This window comes from Acanthopagrus latus, chromosome 1, assembly GCF_904848185.1.
Source record: "Acanthopagrus latus isolate v.2019 chromosome 1, fAcaLat1.1, whole genome shotgun sequence".
Classification (NCBI taxonomy): Eukaryota; Metazoa; Chordata; class Actinopteri; order Spariformes; family Sparidae; genus Acanthopagrus; species Acanthopagrus latus.
The window spans coordinates 5,219,611-5,235,347 of NC_051039.1; the positions used below are offsets into that span (position 1 = coordinate 5,219,611).

General features: G+C 42.5%; 1 protein-coding gene across 1 annotated transcript in view; it reads right to left on the reverse strand.

The window, feature by feature from the left end:
- Positions 1-4,768: 4,768 nt before the first annotated feature.
- The window catches only part of LOC119028490 (zinc finger protein GLIS2-like), a 29,611-nt gene continuing 18,642 nt past the window's right edge, over positions 4,769-15,737 (reverse strand). Inside the window, exons 3-7 of the mRNA XM_037114582.1 lie at positions 14,151-14,344; positions 11,960-12,145; positions 11,246-11,379; positions 9,688-9,806; positions 4,769-6,529 (exon numbers count right to left, since the gene is read on the reverse strand). Coding sequence (XP_036970477.1) covers positions 5,850-6,529; positions 9,688-9,806; positions 11,246-11,379; positions 11,960-12,145; positions 14,151-14,344 — 1,313 coding nt within the window. The 3' untranslated portion in view covers positions 4,769-5,849. The remainder of the gene's footprint in view (positions 6,530-9,687; positions 9,807-11,245; positions 11,380-11,959; positions 12,146-14,150; positions 14,345-15,737) is intronic.

Genomic DNA, 15,737 nt, shown 5'->3' on the forward strand with positions numbered 1-15,737 from the left:
GTTTTCACACCTTGGGTCAACTTTGTCAGGTTTGTCTTGTGTTTTACATGGCGCGCGCACGCACACGCGCACACATGGGGGGGGGGGGGGTTATGGGTGACAAAAATCCTGGTTTGGATTTTTTTCCCCCCCAAATTAAAAGCAGCTCATCATCCCTTCCACCACCACTTAGCAGTAATCTGAAAATTTACTGCATGGAGTCCTCATGTGGTCGCTTGTGTGTGTGTGTGTGTGTGTGTGTGTGTGAGAGAGAGAGAGGAGGAGGAGGAGGAGGAAGAGGAGGGAGGGGGCTTCACCACAGCAGTGACAGAGCACAAGGGTGGAGACACATTCCTGTTGATGTTCAGGCTGGAAACACCAGACTATTATTTACTTCTGTCTCTTGAGAAGGATGATTAGTGCTGAGCCGCTGTTTCAAAAGCGCGTTGCCGCCCTCTCAGCTGCACACAACATTTGTTGTGCTGCAGATCGATGCACATTGTTTTGTCTTCCAGGATCTGTGTCATGAAAACTCTTGGCTGACGGGTTGTTTATTAAAGGAAATGGGCTGCGTGACGTCCTCTGACTTGGAGGGCTGTGATTTAGACCAGCGGTTCTTAAAGTGTGGTCCTCGAGGAGTCTCCAGCGGGCTCCCAGCAAAAATGTTGATTCATTATTTCCAACCCAGTCACCAGAATGAATGTCAGCCAAGTGCATTTCTGCAAAAACCACAGCCATGTTAAAACTCTTTTGCTTTATGTTGCAACTCTCCTGTTGTTTACGTTGCCTTTTTTTTTAATCATCCTCTGAGTTGCAGCACAAAACCACTTGGTAAGAGTCAGGAAGACACGGTTTGGTTTGAAAAAAAAAAAAAAAGGCTGTTTTGGTCGCCATGGTATGGATGGAGATAGTCCGACCGCCTGTGAAATATGGCGGCTTTTGGTTGCCACACAAACTGCTGCAGATGTCCACAGTGCTTCTTTGAATGCACAAAAACTTTTTAGAGGTGTCTGTTAAACAAAAATGACCAGTTCTGTCGGCAGTAAAATGGCTGGAAATGTCTCCAGGTGTCCTTGAACTGCCTCGGCTTATTACAGTGGCTTGTAATGAGCGGGTTCTCGACTCGGAAAAGTTTGACAACCACCGATCCAAACTGTCAAACTGTGACGTTTGTGAAATCTCTGCGGCCGGTCCACTTACTCACTTACTGCGAAGGGTCATATTTGACCAAATGACTGATGAGGGGTTCGGACCTGATTCGCTGACAAATGGAAATTTCAAAATCACTTTGTTTCGACAAAAACTACGACCATATTGTCAGTTTCTGGACGTCGAAGGCTACAGAACTGAGCTCTGTAGCATCATTATCACAGTTTGAAAGTCACATTGATGTAACTTCAGCGAGAGGGTCGGGTCACGTGATGGGTTTTTGTTTGAAGTTACGTCTGATTTGCATTCATGACAGCGATGTTGCAGGTTGCAGAATCATGACTGAGAAGTGAAAACCTTTAAACCTAAACTGTGTAATGCTTCAAGTTTCTCCTCTGGGAGTTTGGCTTTACTGCACATTCATCCTACATGTCATCACTTTCATTTGCCCTGTTTTTTTTTCAGCACAGAAGCTCAGATAAACCTTCACTGTCTACACCCTCCTGTCAAGTGTGAGGAGTTGTTCTCTGTTAGCCGCACGAGCTAACACCTTTATTTGTGTGCAGAAAATAGTTGCATCCATTTGCAATCCCAGTCTCCTTTCCCAGCTTGTATAATTCTCTCTTGGTACTGTTTCGCATGTCAGTGTTTCATCAGCTTGTCGTTGACATTAAGAGAACAAAGTCGGCTAATGACAAAAGAAACAAATATGCATCCAGTTCACTGAGTTAAATCTGGTGATGGGAGTTTTTATAGGTAGAACATGCAGACTTTTTAAAGAGACGGTCCCCATTTCATTTAGGAATTTAGGGGAAAAAAACTTTCTTATATACACTAAGAAGTCAACAGCCTTTTTAACTGTGTCGCAATATTTCACGTACCTCATTGTTTGACCTTTACGTATTTAAAACACAATTTTGTAGTTAGTTAAGTGAAGCTACTTCATTTCATACCTTCACTCCTTCATGTACATCCACCAGGTAAAGGTCGGCGTAAAAATCCCTCAACTGATGAGCTCTCTCTCTTTTCATCTAACCACAAATGAATATCAATGTCACATAATAACAAAACCGTGTGAGTCCTTTTCACAAACTGCCGTTTTATTGCAGGCGACTGTGGCTTCTCAAATAAAACCTCTCACCATCTACTGAGTCGGGGCCGATATTTGAGCCAGCGTCATCTGTGGCCTTCGACCCCCCACGATGAGTATATTTCCCCTAAAATATCAAGCTCATGAACTTTTAAAAAACTACTTGAAACTGTAAGAAACCTAATCTAGAATCAGCAGACTTGAAGCTTCATGTAGAGAGAAACAAGTCAAGGTGATAAATGAAAAAAAAAAAAAATGGATAGAAACTTTACAATTACAGACGTTAGAAGTGTTAGAAGAAAATAAAAGGTACGTACTTGACAGATCACATTCTTCTCCTGTTCAGCGTCGCAGTTCGTTGACGCTTGTGTTTTGGTCAACTGGACCTTCATCCAGACAGTAACATTTGTTTAGTCCGTCACATTATACTCATCAAGACAGATGTGGCACGTCCCAGTGTCAGCTTGGTGTGGGATTATCTCCTGTGACGATCCATCGCACCGAGAAAAACAATAGTCACTCTGTCTCTGCTGAGTCATAAACCCATCTGGAATCCATCTTTGTTTTAATCATCAATATTTTCACAAGAATTTCGTTTTACTTTTCCATTTTCGATGAAATAAAAACTTACAGTACGATTCACTTTGACCACATGTAAGTAGTTAATCATTAAGCTTTACTCTGATGTAGAAATGAAGACTAGACTTAGCAGAGGGGATTTTAGGTGACTCACGTTTCGTCCTGTGGTGCACCACACATTAGCTTTACAAGCTATTGGAAATGATTTATTGATTTAAGGTTTGAGGGATTATTTTTCATACACTTTGCATCAATAAATAAGTTCAATGCAAACAGACGTAATACCCGAAAGAGTGTTTTGTTTATTACGTCTATTTGCATTGAACGCAAAGCACTTGAGGAATTAATGTCCAGACGATTTCTTTTTTACTATCAGCCACAGTTCTGTCTCTCTACACTTCCATGTCGACATGTAGGCGACAAACCTTCCGATCTGCAACATCCTGGCTGTGATCGCATCCTCCTAAAAGTCCTTAACCTTTCCTGAATAAACACCACAAGGAGAAGTCATCATCAGCTTGAGCTGATTTGAGACGTGAGGATTTTATTTGAACCTGCTTGAAAAAAGACTTTTCATGCTCACCGTCTTTTTTATGAATCGAAGGAAAACACACCGTTGAAAAAAAGGCCTTCAGACTCACTTTGAAATTATATAAATGAGACTCTGGAACACAACAGGAGAAAGACATTTTTTTTTTTCAGTTGTTTGTGTTTATTGACATGGAGTCATTGTCGTAGTCGTCAACACCGGTGACGCCCTTGGAAAGTGTTGCGGTGGCCCCGATGTACAAATCACATCTGTTGTCAAGTTATTCAATTTCAGTTTTCCTAAAATGTAATGAAAAGTCGGCTACATTTATACACTTTACATTTGTGTAAATACTTGTTCATATATTGCGTGATATATTTCAGCGGAGAACACAAGGCACTTGGACACGTTTGAAATACTGACGAGGATAAATCGATGTGCAAACGAGAATACAAGATAAATCAACACAGATACTGGCCGCATGTGGCCATTGTCAAACATTCACCCTTAACAAAATACTTGCAACCGTTTGTTTGGCTTCTTCTTATGTACCTTTTCACTCTTCAACATTCACCTGAAGCCAATGTGTACTCATTGTTGCCTAATACACACCTTTGTCGACCTTGTTCTGGGACGAACGTTGTCCTTATCAATCAAATGCCACGTCGAGAGGCAGCGCTGATCCTGTCCAGATCATTGTCGGGGGAATGACTGAATGGAAGAGCAAACAGCTGAGATAAAATGCGAGCGAGGGAGTTGCGTTAAACCTACATTCAGTTGCGTCAACAGAGTTTCTTTTTCTTTCTCCTTGCGACTTGAAAGAAATCACATGGTCGAACCGGGGTTAGCTCTGTGTGGATTGTAATCTCTTGTCACACATCGTAGTGTCGTTAATGTCCCGGACTGAGTCGAGGTCTCTCGGTGTTAACAAGCTACAGATCAGCTGAGAGCAACACTGAGATCACTTTCCTGCAGCATGATGATGATGATGTGTGGCGTTTAACCTCCTGGGGTTCAGTTTTCCTTGAAGGGGCAGTTTATTAAAGGTCCCATATTGTCGGGCATCAAAACACGGTCAGTCTACAAAGAAACGCACACAGCCTGTGTTCAGAAACCACCTTTAAACGAGTCATCGGGAACTTCCTTAAAGTTGTGAAGCACACAGTCACAGCCGTGGTTGCAAAACATCCGCAGAGCCGATGTAGACACACGGCGGGTGGAGCCTGTATTTCGTAATTGATGAACCTGAAAATACAATATGGGACCTTTAAGTGTGCCGTGGGCTTGAGAATGAGGCAGGTAAGGGGGTTTTTTTGCTCGGTGCACATTGCAAAAATCAATTTTCTGACCAGACGACTGCGTAAAATTATCTTAAACACATGAACATCTTGTAAACTGTTGTTTTAAAATAACAGCAACTGTCTTTTTTTTTTTTTTTTTAGTAGTTTTTGGTAATTGAACCCCCTCACGTGTACAAATTCTTAACCTCATCTGAGAGGAAAAACACTGAAGATGGATCTTAATTGCCACGCTGCATATTCCTAAATGTTACGTTTTTAGTTGTGTATGGATTATATCTGTTATCGCTCCCCATGTTCCTGCCTTTCCCCGTATGTATCCATGAGTGGGTCTGTAGAAGCAGTCGATGGGGGTTGTCGAACATAAAAACTACAAAGTGGTTAGTGTACCTGCTCTTTTCATGACCTGGTTTAGTAAATCTAACGCAGGTGATTGTCTGCCGTGAACCGGAGGAGAATCGAGGGATGTCAAAGGGTCAGCTCACTCAAATCCCATCAGGCCATGCAGATGGATGTGGTTGGGTACGTTTCATAATCCAGATCACGATGTTTCCCTAAACCTAACCGAGTAGTTTTAGTGTCTAGCCGTGTTATTTAGGGATTGGTGATTGATTGGTCATTTGGGAGTCGCTGGTGATTGACCTATTCAGTTGTTAAAGTATGAGGATGTTTGTTTGTTGTTTGTGTCCACGGTTTCGAGATATCAACCTTGAAAAACATCCTCCGCCTCCGGAATTTGATTTGTAAGTCTCGTAACACTGCGACGTCCAAAAGCAAGCACCTCAGAGATGTTTTAGTGCTGCTTTCAGGACAACTAAAAACGTCAGCTGACAAAAACTGATCTGCATGGCGGGACACCTCTTGGGATGAGCACGTTTCCTTCGAAATTTGTGTGAATTGGCCCTTTAACAGTTTTAGCGACCCAACACCCAGAGAGGGTGTGTTAGGTTTTGTTCAGCCGACACAAAGAGACGTCTTGGTCTTTCAGTCTGTCTTCAGGTGCTTCTGGAATGACTGAAGTGTTTGTTTTATGGCTCTGCAGGCGACCGTTGATCCCTCCCATGTACACACACACACACACACACACACACACACACACTCATTGTAATCCTGCATGTATGGCTGTGAGCACACACACACACAAACACACGGACACACATTCATGCAAACGTGGAAAAAAAACCACACACACCCCCCTAGTTCTATGTGATGCTGAGTGCACATTCTAGCTGACGACAGCTGGTTTGAGGAGGAGGGCCCTCGGCGGAACAACCACCCAGGACAGCGGGTCGCCTCGCCTGGACCCCACCCCTGCAGACAGGTTCAGCACTTCCCCCTCCTCTCCATCATCCTCTTCCTCCTCGCCCTCCATCGCCTTGCCCGCCATCTGTCCCAGCCCTCTCAGAGCTCCCAGGCCTAACATCGACGCAGCTGAAAGTCCAAAGTGCAACAGGGGAGAGTCCGCGAGGCCGAGCGGCCCCATCCTGCCGCCTCCGCCTCCACCCACGGAGAAGAGTGGCGCCCCGTGGTGGCCCAGGGCTCGGGCATGGCAAAAGGCGGAGAGAGGCAAAGAGGTCCCGAGGCCTCCGAGAAGAGCCGCAGCAGCCCCGGGGATGATGATGTGGGTTCCGCCTACAGGTGGCAGTTCGGCGGTGCTCTGGTGCCCGGGGAGGCCCAGACCCGTCCCCAGCCTGCTCGGAGTGCCTTGCTCCTGGGCAACGAAGTGCCCGTGTGCCTTGATGTGCTTGCGTAGCGAGCTGGGGTCTGTGTAGCGCTTCAGGCAGCCTGCCATCTTGCAGTAGTAAGGCTTGTCAACGTAGTGGGTGCGCGTGTGTTTGAAGCGGTCGCTGGAGTTGGAGTAACGTTTGCTGCAGCCTTCATAAGGGCAGATGTAGGGTTTCTCTCCTGGAGGAGGAGGAGGAGGAGGAGGAGGAGAGAGATAAGAACAACGAAACAAAGAGTCAGAGGGACGGGAGAATGAATACAATACTCAATTACAGTAAAATAAATACAAACAAAGACAGAGAAAGCAGACAGGAACAAGTCTCACTGCAGGTCGAAACAAAAGAAAGACAATATCAGTTACGGTTCAGGATTCTGCCCGACTGTCTGATGTTATTATTTATATCCTGTTGTCACTGTGGCCAGCGATGGAATGTGACTAAGTACAAGCTCTACGCTTATTACTACAAGTTTGAGGTACTTGTATTTTACATGAGTATTCCCATTTCCAGCTCTCAGCTGTCATGCCTCCGCTCAGATACTTCTTGGAGGCAAATATTTGACCTTTTGGACCAGAATGGCAGTCAGTAGAGAGCATACCTCCGCCCCTTTATCTGAATCTGCAACAAAAGTATATCAGGTTTATTCTGGGCAGAGTTTCATCCTCTATCCAAGTCGTGTAGTGAAAACATATTTATAATTTACGAAAAACACTGATGATCTGAAAACAGCTGAAAAACGGAGCCACTAACCAGCCAGGTGGATTATCAGTATATACATACATAGAAATATATGTATAATTTACTTTTACTCATGCTTAAGATCGAATATTTTTTAATGGTGCCTTTCACTTAAAAAGAAAATAATTCTGTGTATTAGCACAATTTCTTTACTTTAACTCAGGTGTGACTTGTTGGTACTTTCCTGACTAAACGAATGTTTTTTTTTACTGCAGATTGGGTTTTTTTTACTGAGCATTCGTACGATCATGTAGCAATCACCGCTAAGTGATCGTGGATTGTTGTCGTGTGCTCCCATCACAACGCAGTCTCTCGGCTAACATCAGTCAAATTCCGGGTGAGCCTTTAAAATGAGGAAATGATTGTTTCTTGCGTCACTGCTTGGCAAGTACTCATAGGTATCACATTTACCATGGTTGCTGTGTGTGCTTTGTCACAGCACATAGATGACTTGACGCCACAGCCGTCAGAGGCCGAGTGGTTCTCTTTAGTATGAGATGTGTAAACGCTCGACGTGTGAGCTCGCAGAAGAAGGCTAAGCTGTGTTTTTACAACAACCTGCGGTTTCACTCCCCTTGTACACGATCCTATCTGACAGTTCCTCGTGTGCACGGACAGGAATTTCAAATATGTCGAATGTCGAATATCAAACTGAGGTCTAGTACGCAAAAAGAAAAGGCACCATTTGTATTTGATTAAGTTATTTGAACTGTGGGAAGGTTTCTATATCTGAGGACCAACTCATCAGGGAGTGCTTCGTCCACCTGAGGATCAGGTTTCGAAAACACTGCCGCTCAAGCGATACATGTAAATATTGCTCCATTATTAAAAACCTGTTCTTAAAACCCTCCTCGATGTTTTCTCTGATGTCCGTCTGCTGTTTGTGAGAACGGTCCTACTCACCGCCTCTTTGTTTCAGACTAAAACTCTGGTGTGTCTGGTGAAGGACTGAAAGAAAGTAGAGCTGTCACGCTATGACGGCACTGACAATAATCTTGATTATTAAAAAATGACATGTTGATATTCTGATAATAACACACATATGACAGTACCGCATGAGTAATCCAGCACAGATGTTGAGATGTTTTAATTTTCTTTTTTTTTATCAGTTCATCTGGTTGACCTTTTATCATTATCTATTTATTTATCTATTATTTTCTTAAAGTCACGTTTACGGACTCTCTTTCAACTCCTCACACTCGTATTTTGTGACTCACTTATTGGCTGAAAGAGCAGTTTATTTTACTGACATCATGATGAGAGTATTACTGTGAATGTGTTTGGTCCACGATAACCATGGTGACAATCTGTTAATGTGACAGCCCTAATTCAAACACAAATAAAAGGGATTTAAAGTGTTGTTTTTTTTAAGGTAATTTTTTGGCATTTGCCTTTATTTGACGGTGAGAGAAGAAATAGAAACAGTAAAAATGTCAGAAAATCTGTGTTTTCCCAAAAGATGACGTCAGCAGATGTCTTGTTTTGTCCACAACCCGAATATATTCAGTTTACTAAAACATTTACTAGGATTTTGACTTTTTCTTTGTCTTAGAAAATGACTCAACCTGACTGACTGAGCTGGCAATTAATTTTATTAGTAGACAGCCAATCACTGCAGCTGAATTTACTGACAGACAGAAACAAACAAATGTAGAATAAATAATTCAGTTTTCATGGTATATATACGTAACTTATTAAATCGATCAGAAAAAATGCAACTTGTGTGTTTATAACATCACATCGGGGGTCTGACAGAATATTGAGTTTAAGTTGAAGCAAACCTTTGCTTAGTATGAATTTTATCTGATATGCTGTTTAAAAGACCATTCACAGTATCATTTCCCTGTCGCACCGAGCTCTTATATCAGGCACACAGTTGAGGAACTGGTAAAGAGAAAATGGAATAAACTTCTAATTTCTGACCTGATGATGACACTGGCTGAAATGTCAGAGGGTCAAAGTCAAAACGATTTATCTTCTGGGGACCCCGAATGTTCAGATGTTCTTTACACTCCTTCCAACAATTACTGAGAAAGTTCATTAAAAGGACAAAAAGTTCAACCTCATCGTGGTTATGGAGTAAACTTCAGAGGATTAACTAAATTAATCTAAGATAAGTCTTTGCGATTCATCATCCGGGCACCGTGAATGTCCGTATTGAATTTGTTATCTATCAAGTAGTTGTCGAGATACTTCAGTCTGGATCAACAGAGTGACAGATATTTAAGGTTTAAGACTGGACCTGTAAACCTTTCACGTTGACAGATAATCTTCGAGTATCTCTCCGCCCAGATTTCTCCTCTGATTGTTGTAGCATATCTAGTCTGATGTATGTTTAAGTGTTGGTTTTAATTAGTTATTTGATGCTATAAGAAGGCTGTGTGATGTCTGATTGTCTCTCCTGACTCTCCTGTTTCCGTAACGTTTCTGTACACGGGGGACGAAGCGAAGACACACCATCTCTCTTCCAGGGACTAAAAGTCAGGATGTCAGAAGTAGATTTCGGCTCAATCCCATTTCCAGTTCTTGCCCCACTCGCTCCTGAGAACAGAGTTACGAGCGGTAGTGGTTGAACTCTCTTTGAAACTTCCTTGGACTCACCTGTGTGCGAGCGGGTGTGTATCTTCAGGTTCTCCAGACGCGAGAAGCTCTTGTTACAGGTGGGACAATGGTGCGGCTTCTCATTGGTGTGTGTGCGGATGTGGATCAGCATTTTATACCTGTGAAACATGAAACGTGGAAAAGAAAATGTGTTTATAGAACGCACGCACCCAAACACACAATACTCTGCTTTTGAGATGTTTTTTTTTTCTGGGGATGTGGCGGCTGATATCTGAGCTGCGCCGAACACAATACAACAGAAATGCTGATTGTGTAAATTGCGGTTTCAACTCCTTCATGTTTGTACGCTCTGCAGTATCGTTCATCTTTGTTTTCAGCCGATGTTCCTCTTTGCTGATACCACTGTACTTCCTGTTCTGCGTCTGGCAAACGTCCTTGACCCGACAGACGCAGAGGACAGAAGGCGTCTTACAAACTGGATCAGCACCAACAAACTTTATTTTTAATGCGAGCGAAGATCCAAAAGTTTCAAAAGAAGATGAGCAGATTATTTGAGGGTGACTAAGGATGAAGATATTTACTTGATAGATACTTGAAACGAACACTGAGAGAAAGCAGATACAGAATATATAAACATTAATATTACTTAATATATAGATGTTAGTCGGTGCGGAAACTAATCATTATAAGTTAATTGACAAAATATTAATGAATGACAACTGCAGTATTCAGAACACCCTGTGTTGTGTACACAGTTGTAACTTGATCTGGTTATCTGGCCTCTCAAATATGAGGCTGTATTTACTTTGTGTGTTTTTGACTATTTGCCTGGAAACCACGCCTGGTGGCCAAACCCCCCCCGACTCTACAGAGGAGCTGCTGGGTCGGTTGTCAGGAACCAGGAACCAGGATCCTGGTCCTGTTTGCTGTCTGGGTCCTCGACTGAAGAGGTGTTGAGCTTCAGCTGACATCAACTCCAGAACAAAAAGCTCTTTGTGCAAAAATCTGCATCTTCTCTATTAATAATTAGCTTCTTCTTTTTTTTTTTTTTTTAAATATACTTAATTAATTTAGGTGATTTATCTTCATGTGTTTGTATGAGTTAACTTATCTCCATTTATTCATTTTTAGTGCTATGTAAATAACACTATTACATATTATATATATATATATTATCATATATTATATTGTATTGTATTATCTTACTGGAATTATTGATGTTATTATTGTTACACGAGTAATTTCCAGACATCATTTTGAGTGCTGATGGTCGACATCCTCCTGTTTATGACATTTTTTGTTTTAATTTAAAAATAAAACAACAAATCACCAATAAGTGATAATTATCATGAGCTGCTTTTGTTGTTGTGATCTATAAATGTTTTTTGTTTTTTTTTAACAATACTGCAAAGTACAGCTTAATAAAATGCAAAAAATAACACTTAAAAATTAGGGCTCTTAACTCAATATTGTTGATTTGCTTGTGTTCAGTCACTAGGTTTAAGATTCATGTGCACAGTTTAGTCAGTTCGTATTAAGACGGGTCATGTTTGCGTGTTTGGAGTGACTCGGTTCGGTCCAGACAGCGTGAACACACCTGGCGTTGAAGCCTCTCCCGTTGCGAGCGCAGCCCTCCCACTGGCAGCAGTAACCGGAGTCCTTATCGGGCTTCACGTGGAAGTCGTTGATGTGATCCACCAAGTCCTGCAGTGAGTCGAACAGCAGGTGGCACTGCAGGACAGAGAAGTGATGCACGGACTGAGCTCAGCTGACTGAACTTTACTGACTGCATGCATGCTGTAGTTTTCATGTTGTTTTCTGTGGCTTCGCATCGAGTGTTTCCTTTGTTTTGAACTCATAGTAATAATGACTTGAAGTAACATCACTGACTTTAATTTAAAACACGAGTGTCTCGACCTGAATAAATGCACAGAGACATAAAAAACATTTACATATTATCTTTAACTTGATCGTTGTTACAATAACTTTTATGTTCACCACTTATTGCAGTTTTTCTTGCTGTCTAATCATTTGCTGTTTGAGTTTTCATGTTGTGAAGCTCCTTGTAATATTTCACAGTTAAGTCTTTAAAATCTCAGAATGATCCTTTTTGCAACATTTGTCCTGCAGTATAAATTCAGTGCAGCTTGACTTGTTGATGACTGATGAGGGCTGCCTGCTCATCTCAGACTGTTTCTTGTATGTTGTGTGAGATGACTGTGAGGTGAATGTGGTGGAGAATGCAGCATTTTGCATTATTTGCTGAACTGTAAACTGCGAATCTGACACGAGCTCCTCCGTGTACATTTACCTTCATCCAGCGGCAGGCCAGCTGACCATCCAATGAGGGCTCCGGTGAAACCTGCTTCTCTCGGTTCTGACTGATGAACATGGACGAGGGGAAGCTGTACGCCCTCGGCGGACTTCCGATCGGCAGGTAGAACGGAAAGCCCTGTGGTGAAGCTCTGCCCTCCACGCCTCGATGACGAGCCGGCTCCTGCAAAAGGTTGAGGACGAAGAGAGGCGCGTCAACAGAGGAGGACGACCTCGAACTCGTGAGTCAGAGGCGGAGATGTCAGGTATTATTTTTAACACATAACTGCGAGCCTCCAGCAGGAGTGGGCCTAGTGTTGGACCCTGTGGTGCCTCATCTTTGACCTCACTGAAAAGAAAAATTATCTGGTGAAGCTGAAAGTCTTGAAATATCACTAGTTTGCCTTGTTTACGGGATACTCACGCTTCTGATCCCTTCAATATTGTCAAATTTGTTGTTTAGTTGCACTTCTGCATGTTTAAAATCGGAGGAGAAACTCACACTGCTCAGCTAAGTTAGTTATAATGTATATAAAAAAAAAAAGCTGCTGCCAACACTTTCAAAGACATCTTTGAGGCATGTCTGGGGGATATAATGAGCGCTTCCCACGGCCCACTTTAATGTGTTTGACAGTTTAAAATTGGTACTTTCTGAGCTGAACGATGGATCTGGGCCAAAAGAGAGGATTTGATGCTCTAACAAAGAGGCCGAGTGTTTCATGTTTTACCACTCGAGCAACGGCTAGAATTTGATTTAGCCAGAGTCACTGGACGGCTGTGTGCTGTGTGCAGACACTGCACCGACAAATTAGATTGACTCCCCGGATCCCAATTCAATTCAGTCCTGTCGAAGGAGAGCGGAGCGCATTCAGACACAATCAAGCGGCCGGCTGGAGAGAAGAACTGTGGTTATAGAACGAGATGAACTGCTGACATGAAGACGCACAGAGCTGTCTGCTTTCAAGATTACCTCTGCGTGACAGAAACGATTTAAAGCACCTGTAATCTTAGAAAATGACGATGTGTGAACAGTTTGACGATGTGAAAAAGTATCGCTCATCATGAAGCGTCAAAGAACAGAACGATGGCATATCCCAAGATGATTAGCATTTATAGAATTATTTTAAAAACAAGCCTCAGACAGATGTGTTTCCTCCGGGTGTCCAGGCTTTATGCTAAGCTACGCTAACGGGCTGCTGGCTGTAGCATCATATTGACAGCACAAGAATGAGAGTGGTGCAGATTATGTAGCAGATAAGCAAATTTCTGGAAAATGTCAAACTATTCCTTTAGCCTGCAGCGACACTTGTCATGTATGGAGGACTCAAACTGCCAAAATAAGAAAAACAAAACAAACAAAAAAAAAACATATAAATGGTTGGATCAAAAATGATGGTGAAAAATAAATGCAGGCATTAATTAATTGTAAAATGTGATATAAATTGATAATTCTGATTTAATTTGACTTTCTATTTATTCAACAGGTTTTTTTAGACATGCTTTTACTTATTATTCTTATAAACAAAAGTATATATTTTGCTTTTTATCTGTTATTCTTTCACTTTCTTTAAAAAGAAAAGCTGTCAAAATCTTTTAGCTGTACGAGGCTTGATTATGATTATACACATTTTCATTTCTGGATATCGACACTGGCTGTGTTCTTTTTTTTTGTCTTTTCTCTGCACGGTGCTCATTTTGCAACACATCCGTATCTGACGTTTCGGTGCTTTTCATCAGAAACTTTAACCGACTGCACTGAAATCATAAAACGTGGCCCCTGTTTCACCAAATTTGCATCATGCAACATGCATCATTTGCAACATGAGATCATTTCCTCTCCCACGAATTGTTTCACTAATCAAAATAAACACTCGACTTATGTGAGCGATGCCAGAGCCCCGCAGGACTCTTTATTTGTGAGCGACAATCATTTATGAGACTTGACCTCGCCGGCGTTTGCTATCAGTGTGTAACAGCGCTCGCGAATCACAGCAGTGGAACGGATAAGGTTTCTTTCTAATCGCATCTCCAAACCAGATATGGAGATTGTGAGGCGCTCTGAGTGCTCCACATCCTCCACGAAGCCACACTGAGCATCAAATTCAATATGTGAAATCAAATCTAAAAAGTCCACTTTAAAAATGAAACGCGGAAGTGTGGTGGAGACCATCGAACACGACCGGACTCACCCGTGAGAAGAGGTGTGGCTGAGGGCTCCTGCTGCTGTGGGGGGACTCCATGGGAGAGGAGGGGGAGAGGGAGGAGGGTGAGGAGGGAGACGGGGAGAGGGAGGAGGCGTGGCGGGACGAAGGTGACAGGCTGAGGTCCATGGCTGGAGGGCTGAAGCAGGACCTGGGTCGTTCATGAGAGGGAGACCGGGAATCTGGGTTGGAGATTAAAGATTAAAGAGGGATGATGTTACATTTGTCAAACTGAGGCAAAAGTTTTCAAAAAGTTGCTGTTAGCTCACATTTGGATATTTAACAAAACGTTTGTGTGTACATTTTGTTCCCTGAACTGGAGAAGATGTCTGAGCCATTATTACAGGTTGGATGAACTTTCAAAACTCGGAGAAACGGAGAAAAACAAGGACGTGAAAAGTAGAACGAGACCATAAACTCATCAGGAAACTCGTGGCTGAGGTAATAAATAAAGGGGGAAGTAGGCTCAGTTTCTCATAAGCTTATATACTGCACAATCAGACTTTATGAAACCAGTCAAGGCAATTAGAAAAACCTCACAATTCACTTTTTAGACCACTATTTATACTGCTCTCTGGTGTAACACTGTGGCTTTGCTGTTAGAACCACCTCCCCCTGCTTAAGTTGAACCAGGGGCACTACTACTTCTTTTTCTCCTCCTTCTTCTTCTTCTTCTTCTTCTTCATGACCATATTCTATAAATATCAGGCCTTTAAGAGCTTTTCTTAGGCATGTGAAGTTTTTATTTACACCCCTATTCAATGCTTAAATCTTCACTGCAGCTGCTGAGCTAAAAGTGTGAACTGTGTTTCTCGTCGAGGGTGTAAAAATGTTTCTTCTTTTTTTTTCTTTTTTCAAATCGATTTGAGACACTCTATAAAAATGTTCTATTCTTATCCAGCCTAATAAAAGAAAAAAAAAACCCTGGGTCTCTGGCTGGAAGGTGTTTGAATACTTGCCAACAACGTCTGTGGATTTTCTCGAAAGATAAAATGATCCAGAGGCTGAAAATCCTGGAGGAACCTCTTCAGATACGACACACAGCAGCCATTCAAGATTCAAGATTATAAACACACTGATAATTTTGCTAAAGCCCATCGTTCAGCTGCGACTCTTTCCTACCCACGGTGCCCCTTGTGCTTCCATTTAGGATCATTAGCACATTTAGCTTCACTGGACAAATGAGGATCACAGGTGGCAGACGGGCTTTACTTAACACACATTAGATATTCTGCACATAACTGAGCCCCTGGGCTGTAAAGTTCGAGGTTATAGAGTCCATTCAGAGCGCCACAGAGGCCGTGTTGTGGTCTTCTTCTGGACAGCTTAATGTCAGCGTCACGCTCTTCTCGTGACGAGCGGCGCTGACAAATCTGGAGACAATGCCCGACTATTGGAGGGCAGGGGAGAGCTACCGTTCATTGGATTTACAATATTGAGTTACTGGGGAAAGTGAGAACATAAAATCCACTTATTACACTATTGCATTATCACGGTGCTAGTCTTAATCACAGCGACACGGCAGCAGTGGAGGCACGTCATGAGTGTGTTAGAGGAGAGAGGAGGGTGCTGTGC